At 34.3% G+C, this 25,674-nt stretch overlaps 2 protein-coding genes across 2 annotated transcripts in view; both read left to right on the plus strand.

Moving 5' to 3' along the window:
- Nucleotides 1-9,923: 9,923 nt before the first annotated feature.
- Nucleotides 9,924-10,574, plus strand: LOC142230081 (uncharacterized). The gene is made up of 2 exons (XM_075300709.1): nucleotides 9,924-9,992; nucleotides 10,059-10,574. The coding sequence occupies exons 1-2, from the start codon at nucleotides 9,978-9,980 to the stop codon at nucleotides 10,497-10,499; spliced, it is 456 nt and encodes a 151-aa protein (XP_075156824.1). The 5' UTR covers nucleotides 9,924-9,977; the 3' UTR covers nucleotides 10,500-10,574.
- A 9,617-nt stretch (nucleotides 10,575-20,191) lies between these two features.
- The window catches only part of LOC142230949 (uncharacterized), a 33,058-nt gene continuing 27,575 nt past the window's right edge, over nucleotides 20,192-25,674 (plus strand). Inside the window, exons 1-3 of the mRNA XM_075301565.1 lie at nucleotides 20,192-20,196; nucleotides 21,597-21,663; nucleotides 21,706-22,295. Of these exons, the coding sequence (XP_075157680.1) occupies nucleotides 20,192-20,196; nucleotides 21,597-21,663; nucleotides 21,706-22,295 (662 nt within the window). The remainder of the gene's footprint in view (nucleotides 20,197-21,596; nucleotides 21,664-21,705; nucleotides 22,296-25,674) is intronic.

Raw genomic sequence — 25,674 nt, forward strand, 5'->3', positions numbered from 1 at the left:
AGATGCAGTCCCAATGATGTTCTTTATTTTGACTACCCAGGAAGTTCTTTTAATTCAATTTTTTATAACTTGGTTTTTTCATACTTTAAATGGGTAATTTAAACATTTTTGTTACAAATAGGTTAAAAACAGAGTAAGAATTCATAAAATGGTACAAATCATTTAAATTTTGTGGAAAAAATGTTAAATCCAATCTGAAAAAATTGTGAATTTTTGAAAATATTTCAGGTCAAACTTTTCCGACGAGCGTTAGAATCCATTAAAAATTATAAAAAAATATAAAAATTATTTATTTGACAAAATATCACAGAATTTTTTAAGTTACATCCAAAACATTGAATTGGGATCACACCTAAAGAAGTGATGCAAATTCAGTGCAACGGCTGTTGAAATGGAGAACTTCCGTCCTATGACAACCCCATGTTAAATTCATCGCTTCTGCGTCAATTTTGCACCACTTCCGGATCCAAAAAGAACATTTTCATTACTTTTTTGGGGACGCTTTTTTTGCTGGGAATCTTTGGAATTCCAAAGGATACTAATTCTGTATTATTTTCTTAAAAATTACAGGTGTTCATTTGTATTTTGGCAGTTTTGGTAGCCAGAGGCTCAGCCGGTTTCCTGGGTGGTAGTTCCGGAGGAGGTAGTAGCTACGGCGGTAACCACGGTCATGGTGGAGGATATGCAGCTGATGCAGCCACTGGTGGAGCCGTTCATACGGTCAAGGTAATTCATGAACAAGGCTCCACTCAAGGTGGTTATAGCAGCTCTGGTGCTGGAAGTGCCCTGGAAGTTAAGACTATTAAGGTTGTTCATCAACAAGAACCCAGCGGTTATAGCGGTGGGTCCCATGGTGGAGCTCAAGAAGTTAAGACCATTAAAGTAATACACCAACAACAATCTGGTGGCCAATCATCCGGTGCTCATGGTGGTTATTCTTATGGAGCTGGAGCTGGAGCTAGTGCTGGTGCCAGTGGACAAGAAGTCAAGACTATTAAAGTTATCCATCAACAACAAAATGGAGGCAACCAAGGAGGTTATTCTTCGGGAGGTTACTCATATGGAGCTGGAGCTAGTGCTGCTGCTGGTAGCCAAGAAGTCAAGACTATTAAAGTTATTCATCAACAACAAACTGGCAACAGCCAAGGTGGTTATTCTTATGGATCTGGAGCTAGTGCTGGTGCTACGGCTGGTGTGCAAGAAGTTAAAACTATTAAAGTTGTTCATCAACAACAGGCTAGTGGAAACCATGGAGCTTATTCTGGTGGCGGTTATGCATCTTCTGCCGGTGGTCAAGAAGTCAAGACAATTAAGGTAATCCATGAACAACAAGCAGGTCAAGGATATTCTGCTGGTGGATACTCCTCTGGGGGTGCTGAAGAAATTAAGACCATTCAAGTTATCCATGAACAAGGTGATGCATCTTCTGGCGGATTTTCTTCTGGAAGTCAAGGTGGATATTCATATGGTAGCGGGGCAAGCAATGGTGGTGCTGAACAAGTGAAAACCATTCAAGTTATCCACGAGCAAGCAGGTGCTTCCGCTGGTGGTTATTCTTCCAACGATGGCTACTCTTCTGGTGGCGCTGAAGAAGTTAAAACCATTCAAATCGTCCACGAACAGGGTAGTGCATCCGCAGGAGGTTACTCTGCTGGTGGGCAAGGTGGATATTCATATGGTGGAGGTGCAAGCTCGGGCGGTGCTGAAAAAGTGAAAACCATCCAAATTATTCATGAACATGGTGGTGCCTCCGCTGGTGGATATACTGCCGGTGGTCACTCGTCCGGACGAGCAACCGAACAAGTTAAAACCATCAAAGTTATCCATGAACAAGGCGGTGCTTTTGCTGGTGGTCATGGTGGTTACTCTTCAGCAGACGCTGGTGGTTTCGATGATGCTCTCGAGACACTTAAATCTCTCAAGGTTATAGGGGCTTTAAATGTCAATGGTGGCGTAGTTGGTGGCTCAAGTGGTGCATATGGTGGTGCCGCTGCCGGTGGCTGGCAGTAGTCGATTTGCCTCATCTTTCTGTGATCAGCAATTATGCCATACAATCATCAATGTCGTATCGACATTATCGCTGATAGTCCCATGTGTATGATTGCTCTAAAATCCGCTGTTATTAGTTCTCTAAGTAGTAAATTTTTCTGTAGCCATATAAGAAAGGTTTCACGAGAAATCATTACACCAATTTTATTTGTTAATAAAGCATTTCATCAATTAAGTGTAAATAAAACAAATAGTTTAACAAAAGCATTATTCATTCTCTACTCAAGATTAGTAGTTGGCACATAAAGTCGTACTTGACATTGAATGAGCACTTGCCAATTTTTTTGTATTTTTTTTTTTTTTTTTTGTAAATTGCACAGAAAGCAACAGTCTACTTGACATTGAATACAGTTTAGGATATGTGCAGTTTAGCAAGAAATTAAGAAATAAAAGAGTGGAGCCGATTTTATGATATCTTAAATATATCGATAACTAAATATTACACCTATATATTACACCCTCAAAAAAAGCCTCTGTAGGTTAGGTTAGGTTGAAGTGACAGCCCGATTTATAGCCAGGCTCACTTATACTACTCAGTCCATTGCGATATCACTAGGGCTGTCATTCTGGATCAATTTTTATAATTCCAAAAAATAGTAAGAATGAACTACTGCATGGTTAAAATGGTAATGATTTGGCGCCAATGATTTTCTTCTTTACTTTTAGTTAATTTTTTCTTCTATGAGAGGATGCAATTTCGTGAACAGCAGTTAAAAATTACAACAGGGCAATAAATTTTCTTGGTTTTAACAACGCTTTGGAGAAATCGCAAAATGTGGAGTACAATTTAGTTAATTTTTCGCATGAAGTAGTTCATTCTTCCTATAAAGCAGTTTACTTTTTTCGGTGTACATTAAACCAATTTAGTTTAATTCAATTTTATTAACAGACATAAGAGTAAATTAAAAAGCTTAGAATACTTAGAATACTCAACAATATGAAGAAAAGAAACGTACACTTGTGTTAATCCTTTTATACTTCATCGTTTTAAAAAACTTCTTAAAAATATCAAGGCATCCATATTTTTGAAAATAAAAATATTAAAACCAAATTTTTAATGCAATGTTGTTGCTTATTATGTCAATTTTAAAGATTTAAGAGAATAAGGGTACAAATGACAAAAACTTTTTGATAATTTATAAAATTATTTAAAAATAAGAGTCTTCACCTGTTCAAAACAATTGCAACTAACATTAAGTGTCACTTATATTTAAAAATAATTAAAATTTTTGTAACTTTTAACGATAAATGTTATAATTGATACTATAGTTGTGCTGTTTGAGCAACTTTTTGCCATTGGTTAGGATTAAATGGTCTATGGTTCAGGTTCAAATAGATTTTGTATTGCATTTTTATTTTTTTTTTTTGTCTCATTGGGGTTCAACTGAAGTCCATTATTCACATAAAATGTTTGTAAATATAATATGCTTGGATGCAAACATATATTAATTTAGAAATAGCCTATAAACATATATGTGTTTAGTAGCTTGGAGCGCTATTTAACAGGGAGCGATATTGAATTAAGTTGGTGGTTGTTGCTTGTTATTACAAAATTAACATTTTATTTTTCCTTGGGCAATTGATCAGCTACTTCTTTGATCCTTACAAACTGTGTGGTCCGCTGTTCGAATCCCCGTCCGGCAAAAGGTAAAATTAAAATAAAAAAAATGAATAATTTCTTCTACAATGTTTGTATTACAGAAAAAGGTGCTAAGAACTAAAAAATCTCGTGGAAGTGAGAAAGATGTGGGGGAATATACAATTAGGCAGAAACAAAATTTTGAGCATTCAGGTCGAAAACCTATGTTGTTAGCACCTATATTACCTGTTTATTTTCATAATTCATTATGATTGTAAATATATAAATAAATAAATAAAATTTTGAGCACAATATTGTTTGGGAGAATTTTTTTAAGCATATAATATTTTTGGGTGCAAAATGCTTCCAAACATATTATATGTTCACAAAATAACATATTGTTTTTTGGAAGACAACATTATTGAATTTGGATGCAAAAATACCAAATGTTTGGAACTTAGACTACCCAAACAGATATTGTTTAGACCAATATGCTTTCAAACATATTATATATTGGAAGAGATCAAACATATAAATGTTTGGGCAATACCCAAAAATGTATATGCTTGAAGCAAAATATGTTTGGGAGTATATGTTACAGAAGCGATTTTTTATGAGTTCGCGGTATTGTCAAATTTAAAATACCTCCTAATTTCCTTAACAATATCTCATGAAATACCGAGTCAAAGGCTTTCGAATGATCCAGCAGAAGTAAAAAACAATACCTGTTCCTGTCAATGTTCTGCCTAATTCCCTCAGCAACATCAACTAGAACAGTCGTACAGCTACGGCTTGAACGAAATCCCGATAGCCTGTCAGTTAGCAAGTTGTTCTGGGTAATAAAGTCATTAATCTGTTCATACATAACGTTAAATTCACCGCCTGATTTAGGAATAGGGACTATCCTAGATATTTTCCAGCTAGTAGGAAATTTTAACACAGTAAGAATGTGGTTAAAATGTGTGTTATAATGGGGAGTAGTAGATATAATATCAACCTCAGAAATTTAGGGTGTAAATTGTCCAATTGTCCAATCTGTGGCAGATGATTTGATGTTCAATATCGAGCGTAATGTATCATGAGCTGAAATACATTTAAAATTAAAAACTGATTCACAATCAGAGGACAAAACATGCGATAACGCTTGTACATTTGCAAGAGGTATGTCATTGTTAACAAAACGTCTGTTCAATTCGTCCGGATCTATATCACATTGGTTGTCGTTGCCAGTATCATTTCTGCTTGTTGCTAAGTGCACTACTAAATTTCTCATCATAATAACGGATCTTAGCTTCCTTTACCTTATTGACCACTTCGCGCCTTAACATTTTGAACTTAACCCTAAGTCCAGACGTCTTAAATCGCTTCTAACGCATATAAGCATCATCTCTCGTTGCGATCAATCTTTCCATGTCAGTGTTGAACAATGGTTGGTTCTGAGACTTTCTCACCTTAGTTCTCAATGGTACATGATTCCAGGGCTGTGGAGTCGGAGCCGGAGTCGGAGTCTGAAGATTTTGCTGGAGTCGGAGTCGTATAAATTTTGCTCGTCTCCGACTCCGGCGAAACCAAATTTGAAAAAACACTTCATATCTTTGTAACTAAAGAAATATTTCGAAAAATTAGATTCGATTGGGATTTTTAAACGAAAAACGAAGTACTGGATTTAAGGCCATTCAAAGTGTATTTATATAGGTGAAATTTCACGGTGATATAAAAAGTAGGTTTTTCTAGAATATGGGCTGACTTGACCAATTGTATAGTCCATTTTTAACATATTAAACTATAGTTTTTTTAACCCTATATATACTCTTGATAAAGGTACAATTTTAAGGCAATATAGCAGTAGAACCTAACGTTCTGAATTTTTGGCTGGCATGTAGAGTTCGAAAATGGGTCATACCGGACAATTTCGTGATACATCACCTACATAAAAACGCATCTCCGATTTGTTTTAAGAAAATTTTCCCAGTCTAAAGTTTTCATAAGATTTGTCAGAAATTTTGAGTTATTTGAGATCTATAAATAAATGCGGAAATTTCCCATCGGCCCAGATTTTGTATATGGAGATAATTACTTGAGAAATCTCCACATACACCCGATGTCCAAATTGCCACTTGAAATTGTTTACATTAAATTAATGGTCTCTAATGTCCATAACTGATAGACCATTTATAAATCGATTTTTCACCTTTTTACGTCTATAGAAACAATATTCGTAACTGTCCAGCTATTCCTGTCATCTGTTGTATAGTAGTGGTTATCTAAAATTCCGCCCGTCCTAATTTATGACAATTTATGTTTGTTTTATACGTTTTTATACCCTGCGCCACACTGTGGAACAGGGTATTATAAGTTAGTGAAGGAAACGAGATAGACACATGGTGTCTTTGGCAAAAATGCTCAGGGTGGGCTCCAGAGTCGATATAGTCATGTCCGTCTGTCCGTGAACACATTTTTGTAATCAAAGTGTAGGTCGCAGTTTTAGTCGAACCGACTTCAAATTTGGCGCAAGTATGTGTTTTGGCTCAGAATAGAATCCTTTTGATTTTGGAAGAAATCGGTTCAGATTTAGATATAGCTCCCATATATATCTTTCGCCCGATATGGACTTATATGGCCCCAGAAGCCAGAGTTTTACCCTAATTTGCTTAAAATTTTGCACAAGAAGAACAATTACTACTATAGTCAAGTGTGCCAAATTTTATTGAAATCGGTTCAGATTTAGATATAGCTAGTATAGCTCCCATATATACATATATATATATATATATATATATATATATATATATATATATATATATATATATATATATATATATATATATATATATATATATATATATATATATATATATATATATATATATATATATATATATATATATTTCCCCGAATGCGTATGGCAATATCACATGGGAAAAAATGTTTTTGTAGACTTCCGACCGCATAATACCCTCGACTCTATAAATTGGGCCCATAACTTGTCAAAGACAATAATATTGTCCCCATCATGATTGACGGAACTTTGGATTTTCCTTTCAGACTTCGTACTAAATTTCTACCATCCGACCCATGCAAGTCAAACTTACCACTGCTCCTCAGACCATTTAGGGTATTTTTGTGAAAATTGAAGGCGCTTTAACCTATTTTTCTTGGAAATAAGTGGTTTTTGACATTTTTGTATAATCGCACTCCGACTTCTGAAGCTTTACATCTGATCCCTATGGTATATATACCCAGTTTAATTTAATATTAGGCTTCTTTAGATGATATTTGAGTGAATTGTTGCATAGTTCATTTGTTTATATAATTCTCTTCTGGCGTATCCTTAGGTTTTCTTGTACCTACACAGTCTCACATAAGTTTACATACCCCTGAGTTTTGTTACCTCCTAACTAAACATGTTTCTTGTTGTTGTTTATAATCCATATCAATAAAATCTTCTTGAAAATTAATAATTACTTTGATTTTCAAATTAATTTACTAAAACGAAAGGATATATATGAATATTTTTTAAAATTCGATTATTTAATGAAAATATAAATTCTTTAACCGTATGTAAACTTGTGTGAGACTGTGTAAGTGCACAGTTTTGGTGCATCCTCTGTTTATAACTCGACACGCACTTGATTTGTGGAATTTTTAATCTTCCGGAATTCATGTTTGTGATACCCGAACTTTAAAATCATCGACATTTTGCTTTATAACAATATTTCTTCAGTGCCCTTTTTGTACGCTTAATTTATCCTCTTATAGGTCCATATAAATATTTCAGGTAAAGAATACAAAAAATAATTCCCTTAAAGAAGAAAATATTGCAGTGTGCTAGAGAGCCCATTCATTTACCCAATAAGAATTTGGAAATACCACTCCATAAAGATTATTTTGTAAGTGGAAGCTAAACAATAAACTTATTATTATTGGAGATATACCTAAATTAAGTTAATGGTAGGGCTAGTTGCAAATGCTTTGAACAGCACTGTATATATGTTTATATGAAATTTTTAAATTAATTTAACAGGTTGGCTGATAAGTCCCCGGTCTGACACATAGATGATGTCGCTAGTATTAAATGCATATTATTTTTATATAGTACCAACCTTCAAATGATTCGTGTCAAAATTTGACGTCTGTAAGTCAATTAGTTTGTGAGATAGAGCGTCTTTTGTGAAGCAACTTTTGTTATTGTGAAAAAAATGGAAAAAAGGAATTTCGTGTTTTAATAAAATACTGTTTTCTGAAGGGAAAAATACGGTGGAAGCAAAAACTTGGCTTGATAATGAGTTTCCGGACTCTGCCCCAGGGAAATCAACAATAATTGATTGGTATGCAAAATTCAAGCGTGGTGAAATGAGCATGGAGGACGATGAACGCAGTGGACGCCCGAAAGAGGTGGTTACCGACGAAAACATCAAAAAAATCCACAAAATGATTTTGAATGACCGTAAAATGAAGTTGATCGAGATAGCAGAGGCCTTAAAGATATCAAAGGAACGTGTTGGTCATATCATTCATCAATATTTGGATATGCGGAAGCTCTGTGCAAAATGGATGCCGCGCGAGCTCACATTTGACTAAAAACAACAATGTGTTGATGATTCTGAGCGGTATTTGCAGCTGTTAACTCGTAATAACCCGAGTTTTTCCATCGATATGTGACAATGGATTAAACATGGCTTCATCACTACATTCCTGAGTCCAATCGACAGTTGGCTGAGTGAACAGCGACCGGTGAACCGTCTCCGAAGCGTGGAAAGACTCAAAAGTCCGCTGGCAAGGTAATGGCCTCTGTTTTTTGGGATGCGCATGGAATAATTTGTATCGATTATCTTGAGAAGGGAAAAACCATCAACAGTGACTATTATATGGCGTTATTGGAGCGTTTGAAGGTCGAAATCGCGGCAAAACGTCCCATATGAAGAAGAAAAAAGTGATGTTCCACCAAGAAAACGCACCGTGCCACAAGTCATTGAGAACGATGGCAAAAATGCATCTGGCCCCAGCGACTTTTTCTTGTCCTCAGACCTCTAAAGGATGCTCGCAAGGAAAAAATTTGGCTGCAATGAAGAGGTGATCGAAGAAACTGTGGCCTATTTTGAGGCAAAACCGAAGGAATACTACCAAAATGGTATCAAAAAATTGGAAGGTCGTTATAATCGTTGTATCGCTCTTGAAGGGAACTATGTTGAATAATAAAAACGATTTTGACAAAAAAAAATGTGTTTTTCTTTGTTAGACCGGGGACTTATCAGCCAACCTGTTATGTCTGCATCCAGAGATATTATAGTTAAGAAAATGTAATGCGCCAAACATAATATACTCTAACATATTAACATCAATGTTCCAAAGTTGTTATACCAGTTTATGTTATATGTGTTTAGAAATAGAGACCTAGAAGAGTATGCTGCAATTAAAAGAGTGGAAGTAACCATTTGGGGTATATGTTACAGAAGCGATTTTTCTTAGGGTATGCATCCATACGGTTAGATACATTTTAAAATTCTCAGAAATGTCAGCAGCATAACTGAGAGGAGAAAACCATAGATGTACATCCAGAGAAAAAATACTTTCCTCCGGAACGAAATTTTAACAAATTTATGATAAGCGATTCAACGATTGTGTCTAAAATTTTTAATTTACTTTCCCATAAATAAACCAACATACAATGACCACGGATAAACACCTTTCAATTGTATTTAACGCTTCAATCTTAATAGATTAGATGAAAACATGCGAATTAGTGACAGCGTCTGTCTCCTATTGAAAATTCGATTTGTTGAAAATAAATTTTTTATATATCTCTCATTGGTATGATATCAAATTAAACGCTTTATGAATACACTTCAGTGATGATTATTAGTTAGTTATCTCAAAGATAACATATTATTAATAATTGTTGATGTAAACTGTCCAAGTGTCTATTCAATTTGTTGAGGTGAAAGGTGCGTTGCACAAAATTAATATGCAATGCTGAATACCCGCATCATTATATGTCAAAACTAATTTGACCGTAAAGTTTCATTAGTCTTGCCAATATGTTTCGACAGTTTTCTAAATGTTGATATATAGCACTACCTCCATGACACAGTATGCTAAATCGGAAATCAACCATTTGTGTATTTTCGATTGGCCGTTAGTCTTGGATTTAAATTCGCATTGAAATCTTCAGTTTAGAAAAATCGGTGCTTCTTTAAAACATGGAAGTCCACTTAGCTCACTATGGAATTAAGGAATTGATGTGATTTATCAATGGAAAATATAAAAGTTCAAGTCTGTAACCAATTTAGATTTACTTAAGCACATGAAATAAGTGAACACGGAATGTTAGGATTTTAGTACAAACAAGATGGTCAAATCAAAGGTATGCAAAAAAACGCAATATTGAAAGAAACAAACATTAAAAAATTCTCTTCCATGGGATATATAGTTTTTCAGAGTTCGCACATGTATCGTCATAATGTCAATAGCTCTATGTATTCTGGTCGAGTTCGTAGAAGCTGATTCTTGTCTTCATAGGTTTCGTATAATCCATGAGCCCGTGAATTCAGATTTCACAAATCAGGTCAATGAGCAGAACTATAGAAGAAACTTTGCAGCACCATATCCCACTGCAATAAATCAAGAAACAACCGTTCCTCAAAACCATCAAACTATTCAAATTATCCGTAAACATCCAAATGAGTATATCAAAACTATCCATATCGTTCCAGCGAATAGCAAAGCCTCCGATGATGAAAATTATCCTAGTGTAGCAGATGCTATTGAAACATTAAAATCCCTCAAGGCATTTGGAGCATTTAGCGATGAGCGACGTCTGCTGAATAGTTATGGAAAGCCAATTGCTAATAGTTGGCAATTCGTATCGTGAATTGCTTAAATTATAATCATCATTTGTGCCCAATACTAATTTAAATAAAATGTTTGTACTAAATAATAGTATAATTTATAATAAAACATAATAGTATAATTTATAATAAAATGGATTGCGTAGAAACTTCTACACCCTCACAAAAATCGCTTCTGTAACATATACCCCAAACACATTTTGCTTCAAGCATATATATTTTCAGAATTGGTGCAAACAAAATATTCTTTGTATTTTTCAAACATATTATATTTCACCTTAGGGCATACACTGGTAGTAAAAAAATTGAATGATTTTTTTGTGGATATATTTTTAAGGCGTCAATTGGTTACTTCCATTATTTTACTTGCAGCATACTCTCTAGGTCTCTCTTTCTAAACACATATATGTTTATAGGCTATTTCCAAATGAATATATGTTTGCATCTAAGCATATTATATTTACAAACATTTTATGTCTCAAACATAATATGTTCTAACATATTAACACATATGCCCCAAACATGTTATGCTAGTTTATGAACATTATATGCTTGCACTTCAAAATATTGTGTTAAAAAATTTGGATTCCAAACATATAATTTTTACACCCAAACATATGAAAAACAGTCTTTTTTGTCCGTGTACTAATGACTATCATCCACAATCGAATTACGTGGGTTGTGATAATACTTGCCCATGGCAAGGTATATTAAAACTTCCTAACATCGTCTTCTAAATTGTAAGTTAGTGCATACGTGGTACATATTAGACAAAAACAAGTATAAACGGCCGTAAGTTCGGCTAGGCCGAATCTTATGTACCCTCCACCATGGATTGCGCAGAAACTTCTACGAAAGACTTTATACACAATCGAATTACTTGGGTTGTGTTATCTAAAATCGTTTTCTAAATTGTGAGTTAGTCCACACGTGGTATATATTAGACAAAAAGGTATGTAAGTCTACAAATAATTACGAATTCGATATGGACTTTTGCACGGTACGTAGGGAGCCAGAATTCAAATATGGGGGTCGCTTATATGGGGGCTATATACAATTATGAACTTGATATGGACCAATTTTTGTGTGATTGGGGATCGCTGGGGATAGCCCTCAGATAAATCGATATGGACCTAGTTAGGCATGGTTGTTAATGGCCATATACTAGCACAATGTACCAAATTTCAACTGACTCGGAAGAAATTTACTCCTCCAAGAGGCTCCAAAACCAAATCTCGGGATCGGTTTATATGGGGGCTATATATGATTATGGACTGATATAGACCACTTTTGGCATGGTTGTTAAATATCATATACGATCACCACGTACCAAATTTCAAGCAGATCGGATGAATTTTGCTTCTCCAAAAGGCACCGGAGGTCAAATCTGGCGATCGGTTTATATGGGAGCTATATATAATTATGGGCTAATAGGAACCAATTAATAAATGGTTGTTGGATACCATATACTAACATCACGTACCAAATTTCAACCGAATGGGAAGAATTTTGCTCTTCCAAGGGGATCTGGAGGTCAAATATGGGGATCGGTTTATATGGGGCCTATATATAATTATGGACCGATTTCGACCAATTTTTGCATGGGAGGTTGAGGCCATATATAAACACCACGTACCAAATTTCAACTGAATCAGATGAATTTTGGTCTTCCAAGAGGCTCCGGAGGTCAAATCTGGTGATCGGTTTAGGTTAGGTTAGGTTAGGTGGCAGCCCGATGTATCAGGCTCACTTAGACTATTCAGTCCATTGTGATACCACAGTGGTGAACTTCTCTCTTATCACTGAGTGCTGCCCGATTCCATGTTAAGCTCAATGACAAGGGACCTCCTTTTTATATCCGAGTCCGAACGGCTTTCCACATTGCAGTGAAACCACTTAGAGAAGCTTTGAAACCCTCAGAAATGTCACCAGCATTACTGAGGTGGGTAATCCACCGCTGAAAAACTTTTGGTGTTCGGTCGAAGCAGGAATCGAACCCACGACCTTATGTATGCAAGTCGGGCATGCTAACCATTGCACCACGGTGATCGGTTTATATGGGGGCTATATATAATTATGGACCGATGTGGACCAATTTTTGCATGGTTGTTAAAGACCATATGCTAACACCATGTACCAAATTTCAGCCGGATCGGATGAAATTTGCTTCTCTTAGAGGCCTCGCAAGCCATTTGCAATACCATCCGACCTACATCAATAACAACTACTTGTGCCAAGTTTCAAGTCGATAGCTTGTTTCGTTCGGAAGTTAGCGTGATTTCAACAGACGGACGGACGGACGGACATGCTCAGATCGACTCAGAATTTCACCACGACCCAGAATATATATACTTTATGGGGTCTTAGAGCATTATTTCGATGTGTTACAAACGGAATGACAAAGTTATCCTATGGTGGAGGGTATAAAAAATCAATAACAAAGAGTTGCCACTTCGTCGGCCTGAAACCGCCAAACGGGTTGCCATATTGTTTTACTATTTTGGATTTGTTTTTGGTAATGTGTTGTCAAATTTTTAGTACCACAAAATATTTAATTTTCACAAGTTCAAAAATTGATTTTACGCGTGAGATTTCGGTCATTTGGCCCAATGTGGCGATTTACCAAATGCAACGTTTATTCAATCAATCATTGCAACGAAATGTTTAATGTTATATTCATTTTCATTGATTTTCTATTTTTTTTGCCATTTAATTGTTTAAAATGAAATTTTCGCTTAAAATGATCCAAATGGGAATTTCCCACGACTTGTCCAAAAGAACTTTATCGGATGTGGAAAAATTGGATGGAGGATCTTAAAAGTAAGGTTTGTGGAAGAACTTTCATCATTTTTCGCTGGTTTATCATTTGTAATGACCATGAAATAAATCGTTGTTGGTACAGTCGAATCATCAACATTTTGAAATCATCTTTAATTAGAATAAAATTATATTAAACATACATTACAATAAAATAAAAAGTAATAAATATAGATCAATCCATGTCAAATGGTAATTTCAATGATATCCATCACCAATTATAGGTACACCATAGCTATCAAACAGTCCACCGCTGCTACCGAAACCGTCAAAAATTCTCAGTGATTTGTGAGTTTCAGAAGGGCCTCCAAAGCCAAACCCACCTATCCGTATATGCTCACCGTAGCTGAGAGAAGAGCTGTGATATGGGCTATCAACTATTCGATTTTGTGAATGATATTGCGTGGCTGATTGGAAATGAATATCTGGTGTTTGATAAAGAACTTTCATAATCTTCGCATTATCGTCGGATGATTGATCTGAGGAAAGCTTAGGTGCATTGGTGTTTTGAGTAGAACTTTTGTCAGATGAGACTTTTCCAGCAAAATTAGCGTTGCATATACATGGTATTACAATTAGAAGATTGATAATATAATCCATAATCTGTAATAACAAATAAAAAAAATTATTTTTTTTTTTTTGAAATGGTGCCCTTTTACATTTTCAGCATTACAATTAGGATTCACCATTAGCCTTTTGGCAAATAAAAAATTATTATTATTATTATTATTATTTTTTTTTTTTTTTTTGAAATGGCGCCCTTTTACATTTTCAGCATTACAATTAGGATTCACAATTATCCTTTTGGATTTAGAAATCTTCGCATTTATCAGCATTTTAGTATTTATTTATTTTTTATTTATTTACGCAGCATAATTTGCGGCTGGTTATAGTAAAATAAAAGGTATGATGCATGTTTACAATACATTAAAAATAAAACAAAATAAAATATATCTATATAACATATTTTAGAATTTGTAGGGACAATATAAGAGTTATAGGCAAGACTGGAACTAAGAATTGTATAAAAAAAAAGCTACAGTGAGATAAGGCAGGAACAATTTGATAACAAGCAAGTTAACGCAACAAGGTCTTCCTGTGGCCAAGCACTCATCGGGAGATTTGTATATCGCCAATATGCCACATATTTTATTTCCCATATTTTAGTCTCAAAAAAAATACAGGGGTATGTACCGATATTCAGAATCACAAAATTTTTGTTTGGCCATATTTTTTAGCCCTAAAACATATAAACATAAAATTTGGCAAAACAGTTCTCTAATTTCGATAGTATCTCAAATTTTTTCTTTATAAGATAACTTAATTCTAGCGATTTGCGATTCCGAATATCGGACCATGGGAAACAATGAACCGATTGTCTTTGGTCATTCGGCACCATCTTTACAGACGTTTAAAAAACCTTATATCCCAGATATCTGTGCTTCATCAGGTACATACCTCTATATATCTATATTACCTAAGCGACTGAATATCATATGGCTATTGATATTGAACTCAAGAAATTGCTTCGTGTCTGTATTCTGCATGATGATATATTTTTTTTCTTCACAAATGGTACAGAAGCAATTGTGTTTTCAAAAATATTTGTATATATAAATAGACATTTTAATTTACCTTCATTTCAATTGGCTTTGACTTGGTATGGAAGATGTAATAAAAAATTCGATACGTTTCACAGTTACTGCAATATAAAACTGTCGTTCGTGTATCGACAAAAGCTTCATTATATAAATCTAGCAAACTTAGAAGAATCCAAGAAGCAATACCCCTCCAAAAAAAGGTATGTTCAGTTTTATGGATTTCATTTCATATTTGAGATTTGATCAATATTTATCTCTTTCCAAGTTCAACATTGGGCATTAAAACAATGCATTTATTTTTGAAGATCATCCTCTCTATTCGGTTTATAACCTTACAATAAAATGTTAAAACTTTCAATGCAAAAGATTGTTAGAATGGTATTGGAAATATCTCAATGAACTTCAATTGTTCAATAACTAAACCTGATGAGACAAAAACAGAATAACGATTGATCCACAGCTCTACTCTACTCAATATATAATATATTTGCTTGAAAAAAATCGGTTTGAGGAATATCTGTTAACTTTCCCAACAATAAACATTTATATACGGCCGCTGACTCTTACATAGTCCCCTCTATGGATCACACACGGACAAAAATTTCAGTTGATTTAATTTAATTTATTTTAAAGAAAATAAACTTTTGCATTGGTACTTTGGATCATCCCCTTTTCAAGTAATAATCTATTTATTTTATTTATGTATTTATTTCGGCTTGATGACCTTTTCTAATTGTTAATTGTCAATTAATTTTCTTTAGGAACGGACGAAAACTTTCTCTTTTTCTCCTTTTTGTTTATGTGTTTAAATTTTAATTCCCCGTCGAAGACTGACAATGTTAGTTGAAATATTGGAAAAATAAATTTTACAATTGAACAAAACTCGTAAAAGGATTTTTTAAGGAACCTCAAACCGAAATAATAAATCAATAAACAAAACTCTTTTCTGAGGAACAAACTTTCAGACATTAAAAACAAATAGAACAGTTAAGAGTCAATTATCATTAATTCGGATATATTTTCTTTAAAAGCAAATACTTTATAAGAAAGGGGAGTTTTTTTCTTTGGGTCTAGATATGGCAATCCTATTTCCCATATGTCGCAGTGCCTCGGTCGCGGATTCAACTCCAAAAAATGATTTTGCCTTTCTCCTTTTCTTTCTACTTTAATTATTCCCACATTATTGTCTAAAAATTAGGTACCCGGCAAAAATATCCTTAGAGTTAAATGATTCGAGTGAAAATGGGTATCTTCCCATGAAAACAAAATTTGTTGGGCTAAGGAAAAAAACTTGTAAATTCAAATTAGTCTCCTGTATTCATGTATTCAAAACTCAAATTAAAATGCGTCATAATTGTATCCCTGCATCAATTCTCTTCTTCTTTGACTCGGAAAAATTCAAAAGTATTAGCTTAAAAATTTAAGTGCATTGGCTAGGTGAAATTTCCTAGCTCCGCCAATGCTTCTAAACGAAAGAAGCTATCGACTTGACACTTTGTACACGTAGTTTTTATTGATGTAGGTCGGATGATACTGCAAATGCACCATATCGGACCACTTTTAAGTGAAGCACCCTTATATAAACTCCCAGATTTCACTTACGGAGCCTCTTGTAAGATCAAAATTTCTCTTGGTACGCGATGTTAGTATATGCCTTGCAAGAACTTTGCAAAAAAATTGGTCCATATCGGTCCATAATTATATAACCCCCACATAAACCGATGCCCAGATTTGAATTTCGGTTCCTCTAGGAGGAGCAAATTTCTTCCCTTTGAAATTTGGTACACGATCTTAGTATATGCCTTGCACAAGCTTTGCAAAAATTGGTCCATATAAGTCCATAATTATATATGTAACTCCCACATAAACCGATGCCCAGATTTGAAGTCCGGTGCCTCCTAGCAAATTTCTTACGATCCCGTTGAAATTTTGTACGTAATATCCGTATATGCCTTCGCACAACCGTGCAAAAATTGATCCATATTGGTCCTTAATCTGACTTTTTATACCCTCCACCATAGGATGGGGGTATATTAACTTTGTCATTCCGTTTGTAACACATCGAAATATTGCTCTAAGACCCCATAAAGTATATATATTCTGGGTCGTGGTGAAATTCTGAGTCGATCTGAGCATGTCCGTCCGTCCGTCTGTTGAAATCACGCTAACTTCCGAACGAAACAAGCTATCGACTTGAAACTTGGCACAAGTAGTTGTTATTGATGTAGGTCGGATGGTATTTTGTAAATGGGCCATATCGGTCCACTTTAACGTATAGCCCCCATATAAACGAACCCCCAAATTTGGCTTGCGATTGCTCTAAGAGAAGCAAATTTCATCCGATCCGGCTGAAATTTGGTACATGGTGTTAGTATATAGTCTCTAACAACCATGCAGAAATTGGTCCATATCGGTCCATAAGTACATATAGCCCCCATATAAACCAATCCCCCGATTTGGCTTGCGGAGCCTCTAAGAGAACCAAATTTCATCCGATCCTGCTGAAATTTGGTACATGGTGTTGGTATATGTTCTCTAATGACCATGCAAAAATTGGCCCATAATAATATATAGCCCCCATATAAACCGATCCCCAGATTTGACCTCTGGAGCCTCTTAGAGGAGCAAAAGTCATCCGATCCGATTGAAATTTGGTACGTAGTGTTAGTATATTGTCTCTAACAATCATGTCAAAATTGGTCCATATCGGTCCATAATTATATATAGCCCCCATATAAGCCGATCCCCATATTTGACCTCCGGAGCCTCTTAGACGAGCAAAATTCATCCGATCAGGTTGAAATTTGGTACGTGGTGTTATATATGGTCTCTAACAACCACGCAAGAATTGGATCATATCGGTCCATAATTATATATAGCCCCCATATAAATCGATCCCCAGATTTGTCCTCCGGAGCCTCTTGGAGAAGCAAAATTCATCCGATCCGGTTGAAATTTGGAACATGGTGTTAGAATGTGGTCTCTAAGTAACACGCAAGAATTGGTCCATATCGGTCCATAATTATATATAGCCCCCCATATAAACCGTTCCCCAGATTTGATCTCCGGAGCCTCTTGGAGGTGTTAGTATAAGGCCGCTAATAACCATGCCAAAATTGGTCCGTATTGGTCTATAATTATATATAGCCGATCCCCAATCACACAAAAATTGGTCCATATCGGTTCATAATCATGGTTGCCACTCGAGCCAAAAATAATCTACCAAAATTTTATTTTTATAGAAAACATTGTCAAGATATTATTTCTATAGAAAATTTTGTCAAAATTTCATTTCTATAGAATATTTTGTCAAAATTTTATTTCTATAGAATATTTGGTCAAAATTTAATTTCTATAGAAAATTTTTTCCAAATTTAATTTCTATAGAAAATTTGGCAAAATTTTATTTCTATAGAAAATTTTTTCCAAATTTTATTTCTGTAGAAAATTTTTTTCCAAATTTTACTTCTATAGAAAATGTTGTCAAAATTTTATTTCTATAGAAACTTTAAACTTAATTATATACGTATTTAATCGGCCTTTTTAGATTAATATATACCACGTACACAGAGACGACATTGGTTGTGACTACCTTCATAATTCGGTTGTGTTGCCCAACCTTGATAATAGTCATGACCGAATTAAAAAGCAATTCCTTTCCACTTAAATATTTTATTATATTTAAATATGTTTATAGTGGTACAAACTGTTCTAACTACAAAACGTTTCATAACAAAAGATGAAAATTGAATTTTGTTTGCAATTAAGTTGGTTGTAAATCAGCTTATATATCCTTCGTTATAAATTGATCAAATCATCCAAACCGGCAAAAAATCTTTGCTAAAAAAACAAAAAACCATCGTTTAATAAATCGATTTGAACAAATAAAAACGACTGAAAGATCGGCTCAGCCGAATTCTAAGTACCCTACACCATGCAGGACTTATAAAGGGGACTGATCCGTTCGAGTCGGTTACTGTCAGGAATCCCAACCAAACTGTTTTCTGTGTGTATAAATATTGACGGCAAACTTTTACTCCGGTTTATAGCTAGATACGCTAAATTTGGTCGAAATTGGATCAGATTTAGATTTAATACATATCTTTCGCCCAATGACGACGGATGTCATTGTGTCGCTTCGGAAATTTTGTACATAGATGGTTTCGAATATGTATTTACATCTACAGAATGGTGCAGGATATAATATAACCCACCCGCCCGACTTTAGACTTGCCTTACTTGAATACTCACCATCATTCCATTGTAATAAATTTATCATTCCGCTTGTAACGCAAACGAAATATCGATTTCCGACTATATAAACCTATATTTCTTCTTGATCAGGGAGAAATTCTAAGACGATATCCTTCTGTATTTCTGGCTGTGTGTCTGTTGTAATGACGCTATAGCTTTCAATAATGAATTTACCGTGCTGAAATTTTACACAAATTCGTCTTTTGTCTGCATGCAGGTCAAATTTGAAGATGGTTTTAATATAGCACCATATAAAGTGACGATCTGAGTTGGGTTCTTTAGCATCGAGACATCGCAATTTCTATTCGAGCAAATTGAATCTTAGATATTTTGGGTCCCACAAATATGTGTATGGAATTTGGAGTGCATTGGTCCAGTTTTTGGTATAGCCCCATTTCCCGCTCTGACTTCTTGTGTTTCTCGAAACCGACATTTTTATCAGACTTTGTTGAAATTGGTAAACTAGAGTTAATTTGTTTTTTCCTAAAATTGGAAAAATTTGGTTTATATTGGTATAGGTTTGATATTGTTCTCATATACACCGGTCTCTCGAATTATCTTCTTCAGGGACAAGAGCACTGATCACCCAAATTGCACGGGACCAGAAGTAAAACCGATCTGCTTGGGAGAGTCGATTTTACCTCTTACAAAGTTCTGGATCCAAGCTGAACCTCAACCTCCAAATTTATGTTTTATACATGCTAGAAGTGCGGCACAATGAGTTGAGTTCTCTAAAAAAATATTTCCAATACAAACCATTGTTTTGAATTTCTTGCCCACATCCTCTTCACAGACCATTCTTGCTCTGTTACGATCACAAATAACAGATAATATCGATATTTTTTTTGCCATTTTTTGTTTGTTTTAAAGTTTCAAATAATACAAAAAATTCTTCAACTTATTTTCATTAATACAAATGACATTTAAAAATTCGAAATGTTATTCGGTTGTGAATACTATATGAAAGTGGTAACTGCTGAATGATAGTTGAGAATTTTCCTTACGGTTGGTCGTATCAACCAATTTGAATCAAAATTAATCAAATGAGGTAGGTTCGGTTACCACAACCAATTATCTTGTAGCACGACAGAAAATCTGTTAAAAATCTCAACTAATGGTTACAGGTATGACCAAATGCATGTAAGTACAGAAAATTGGTATAATCAACTTTCATTTATTTCTAAATACAGAATATTCGTAAATTCAACCGAATTCCAACTAATCTATTCTCTGTGTGTATGGACTATGTGGTATATATTACGGTGTTAGGAAGTTTTAAGATACCTTGCCATCGGCAAGTGTTACCGCAACCCAGGTAATTCGATTGTGGATGACAGTCTTCAGTAGAAGTTTCTACGCAATCCATGGTGGAGGGTACATAAGCTTCGGCCTGGCCGAACTTACGGCCGTATATACTTGTTTTATCTAACATAGACTCCATATGGACTAACTTACAATTGAGAAGGCAATGTTAAGAAATAAAATTCTACCTCGCCTACGAAAACTGTCACCGAAACTCCAGTCTGTAGTAGAATTTTTTATGGACATTTTTTACGGGTACATAAGATTCGGCCTGGGCGAACATTCGGCCGAACATATATAGCTGTGTAGTTTACCCTTAAATGCACAAGATCACCGATTCCTCCGAAAAAAATATAATATGCAAAATGGTAAAAAAATAGCATCTGCATACCACATTTTTTTCAAAAAAAAAAATTATGTGTTTTTTTTTTTTTAAAAAATAGTGTTGATATCTTAAAAAGTACAGTGCGCATTGAACTAAGTTTTTATTTACAAATAAACAATTTGATTGTAGTAGATAATAGAGAATGGAGATATTTTTACACTACAGAGTTTTTTTTACCAACATTACTCTTATTTATGGTAAATATTATTTAACTTCCAATCTGCAGTTTTTTGAATTTTTGATTAAAATTTGATTTTCAATTTTGACTGCAGATTACTCAGAAGTACTAAAAACTTTCCGGAAAGAAATATTTTTAGAAATAGCGTTGGTTGTAGTTCTGGTTGTATCTTAAAAGATACAGTGTGCATTTAAGGGTTAAAATGTATTTCTTTTTCTAGTAAATAAAGTTTTTTTATAATGTTTTTATACAATATAAGATACACGAATGAAGCCATCAAAATAATAAAGCGAAACAAAGTCACTTTTAGCAAATATCATATACAAAATTTTTCTCTCGCAGACAAAGATGTTTATCAATATTTTGCCTAATAAAAAGACCAACGAATATCGTCACGAGCTCATTTGTATCCACCATCCAATAGAAATGCATCGATTCCATGTTTGGTTAGTGATTTGTGTTACTCCCACTGCATTGACTTTGAAAATTGGAAATTAGGTCGTGTCAAAAGCATATATAACCAATATGCCAAACTTCATCACACTTCAGTCATATTTCGTCTTGTAAATAAAATTAACTAAAGACTGGTCTGTGCTTGGTGTGCTCTCAAAACAATAGAGTGTCCAAATGAAGGTAAAGCTATATTCAAGGTAAAAGATTATTGTAGCCACTGTCATTGTTTTTTATTTTAGTTCTTCTTTTGTATCTTGGCACTTCTGGGACTAACAGACGCGATCACTGTCACAGGGAGTAATACGCCCCACATTTATAATAATGGCGATGTAAAACCAAAACTTGTACTAACCGTTCAAAAACTAGAAGGTGATAACGATCTGCAAAATGTCCATCAATATTCGCACCAACCTCCCCACTTGAATGGTCAGACGGGACATATGTACACCAAAGTGTATGGGCGATATTTAGTGAAAGTCTTCGGTGGAAGTGAGGAACATAAATATGCCAAGGTAACACCTTTGCATAGTACACCGAGTTCTCAAACCAAAAACTATCTTCCCCAAGAGAGTATGGTGATTCCTCAGTATGCACCTGTAGGTCCTGTTCCCTTTTATAGAACTGAACCAAGCCCAAGATTTTCGACCTATACGAATTTGCCCACTCAATTTGTTCGCAGACGCCGTACAGTTGCTCCACATAGAAGCCAAAGAAATCAGAATCGTACACTTAAGGTTACAAAACGTTTTAAACGTGGTGGTCATCATCATCACCTTGGTGATGGTACTTATGAAGATATTTTAAATTTAGAACAACCATTTGGAATATTGTATAGAAGGGCTTCCAATATTGCAAATAGTATTTAAGGAAATCTGAGTAGAAAATCTGTGATTTGTTGTTTAAGCTACAATAGCATTTAGCATTTTAGAATCTCTTACTTTGTTCATCCTCATATCATTGTTTAAGCAAATAAATTTAAACAAATACATCTACATCTTTAGAATATTATTATCAATATTAATGGACTTCGTTATATCCCAGCAAAAACAGAGTAACCACAAATGATACATCCAGGATTACCAGTAACCTAAAACTTACCAGATAGAATAAAAACACATGAGAACGAAAAGCGCTCTTCTGCAAATATAACAAATGTCAACCGAATAGATGTCGCACAATGCCCGCAGCTTTGGTATTACCGACGTTTCGGTCGAAGCGCTGTTTAGACAAATTCTTTATAAAGGCATCGGCAGTTATAATTTCAAATTGTCTGCCAAAAATATTTAATAGAATGAAAAGATTTATATAAAAGGACATTTGTTACTGCAAAGTAAGTTATAAATCCTATTTTCCTACGTTTCGTAAAGCCGGCAGAGAACTGAACTGGCTGACGCCGATATTTGAGAGAAGCGCCGACAAGAACTGCATGATATTAGAGAAATTTTCCTCATGACTGCCACCTAATGACGCAGTTTCGCTTCACAGTTTCGTCTTCTTGTCTTTTTCTTCTCTCTGAACTTACGAGTACTATTTGCAGTATTACCGAAGATTTCAAATAATAACTTACCTGTATAGACCAAAAGTGATATCTTTTATTAATACAAGTCATCAAAATCGTATCTTGAAGGCCGGGTTTGAATCCTGTTGAGACTCCCCATTTTTAAAATGATTTTGTTTTTTATTGTTATTAAATATTTTGGAATACTTCAGGAATCATGTTTTCTAAAATATTTTTGTTTTTGTCTCCCACAAAATAGTTCAGAATTTCTTAAAATTTGTAAATTTTACCAATAATGCACCCATCTTGAACTTAGGTTAGGTTAGGTTATGTGGCAGCCCGATGTATCAGGCTCACATAGACTATTCAGTCCATTGCGATACCACAGTGGTGAACTTCTCTCTTATCACTGAGTGCTGCTCGATTCCATGTTAAGCTCAATGACAAGGGGCCTCCTTTTTATAGCCGAGTCCGAACGGCGTTCCACATTCCAGTGAAACCACTTAGAGAAGCTTTGAAACCCTCAGAAATGTCACCAGCATTACTGAGGTGGGATAATCCACCGCTGAAAAACTTTTTGGTGTTCGGTCATAGCAGGAATCGAACCCACGACCTTGTGTATGCAAGGTGGACATGCTAACCATTGCACCACGGTGGCTCCGTGGTGAACTTCGTATGTCACTAAAGACATTCTTGCAAATTTGAATTCCAATTTTTTTCCTTTAAACTACAAATTTTTCTTCAAAAACTGAAAAAAATTAATTACGTCTAATAAATTTTCTCGAATTCGTCGAAAAATATTTACTTATTTTTGTGATATCGGCGTGATGTCAACGTTAGTAATACTGATTAGTTAAATTTTTCTAAAATTAATCAAAATTTTTCTTCCTGGTGGGTTTACTGTTTTTTTTCAGTGTAGAATTGTGAGCATCGTTAATAGTACACGCAAAAAAAATAATTCTTTCCTCCCAAACGAAATTTTAGACAAACAAAGTTCGTTTCTCATTTGCTTTTCGCTGTAAGGAAGTGTATTTGGTTTATTCTTTTCCAGGATGTAAAAACAATTTCATAAAGACTAACTCAAGGAAAACATTCACCCAGAAAAAAGTGCCTTCGAAACTAAAGGAAAAAATTTTCATCAATATAGTTTATCCATTTTATTTCCATTAAGGTAAATTTTTGTGAAAATATAATAAAATTTACTCGTTTCAGTAAAAAAATCCTAAACTGTAAGCAGTTAGGAATAGTTCATTAACTAGAATAAGGCATGGAATTTTACTCATACTATTTTCTTCGCTGGGTATAAGAATTTACTACTGAAAAAGAAAATTTTATTCACCGATAACAAAGCATTCGTAAAAATAAACAAAAACCGAACTAAAACCAAGTTTCCTCAAAATTAGTAAAATTTCTTATAAAATGATAATTGCGACTTCCTTTATAATAGAAAGTTTTTCATACATACGAACAACACTTGGCATAGAAAAATATTTTAGTTCATTCGTACTAAGAAGTATGCAATCCTTTCAAAACTTAAGGAAACACACTTGTTAGAATATAGGAAATTTTCCTAAATTTCTATTGTCTACCTGTAATCGATACCTGTCATCGTAATCGATGTGTTTGCGCGTGGGTGTAATCGATATATTTGCGCGTCGGTTGTTTTTTTAGTTGGAATCGCGTTGTTTTGGTTTACGGAGAGATTGTTAAAAAATAATATGGTAAAATAATATAATAAATAACAAATAAAATATATAAAATATTTGTTATTTTAAATTAGTGAGAAAAATTTTCGTTTTTTTTTAAATAAATCTATCAATGTTCGTGATAGTGTATAAAGAAAGAAAACACCAGCAGAATAACAACCCTTTCATTTGTCTTCATTTTGGAATCTTCAATTATCAGGTAATATTCAGTGACGCTAACCTTTTGCAACAAAAATGTTTTATGATTTTTTATATTTGTAGGTATTGAAATTGTAAAAGGAGGACAAAATCGTTAGGCAGCAACTTATTAAAAGTGAAAAGTACAAGAAGAAGAAAAAGTGCGTTTTACAGTTGATAATATCACACGGAAATTGGAAATAGTGGAATAATAAACTAATATTTCAAAGAGATTCGATGCTGTTGATTCTTAATAAATATATTCAATATATTAATACATGTCTTTTATTGAAGATAAAATTGCTAATAGAAATAAATAAAATTGTATTTAAAAACGAAGGTAAGCAGTTCTAATTATGAAGTAAAAATTTTACCACAAATGTGTAAGATTTGTCGAAATGAATGAAAAAATTTCAATAAAATCATTCCATATATGAATTCAAATTAGTTAAATTTTTTCATTCTGTAGTATAGTGGTATATAAATATAGGAAAATGTTAACTAATATATGGAATGCATTATTCCTAATTTCTACGAAAATCACATCGTTCAAACAAATAAAAATGTCTTTGGCGCTATACGAAGTTCAACTTTCTTCACAATGAGTTCATTTTAACTTAAAGAAGGGGTCAGTTTTTTCTGGGTTTAGGATGGGGGTATATTAACTTTGTCATTCCGTTTGTAACACATCGAAATATTGCTCTAAGACCCCATAAAGTATATATATTCTGGGTCGTGGTGAAATTCTGAGTCGATCTGAGCATGTCCGTCCGTCCGTCCGTCTGTTGAAATCACGCTAACTTCCGAACGAAACAAGCTATCGACTT

Source organism: Haematobia irritans, chromosome 3 (assembly GCF_050003625.1).
Source record: "Haematobia irritans isolate KBUSLIRL chromosome 3, ASM5000362v1, whole genome shotgun sequence".
Taxonomy (NCBI): domain Eukaryota; kingdom Metazoa; phylum Arthropoda; class Insecta; order Diptera; family Muscidae; genus Haematobia; species Haematobia irritans.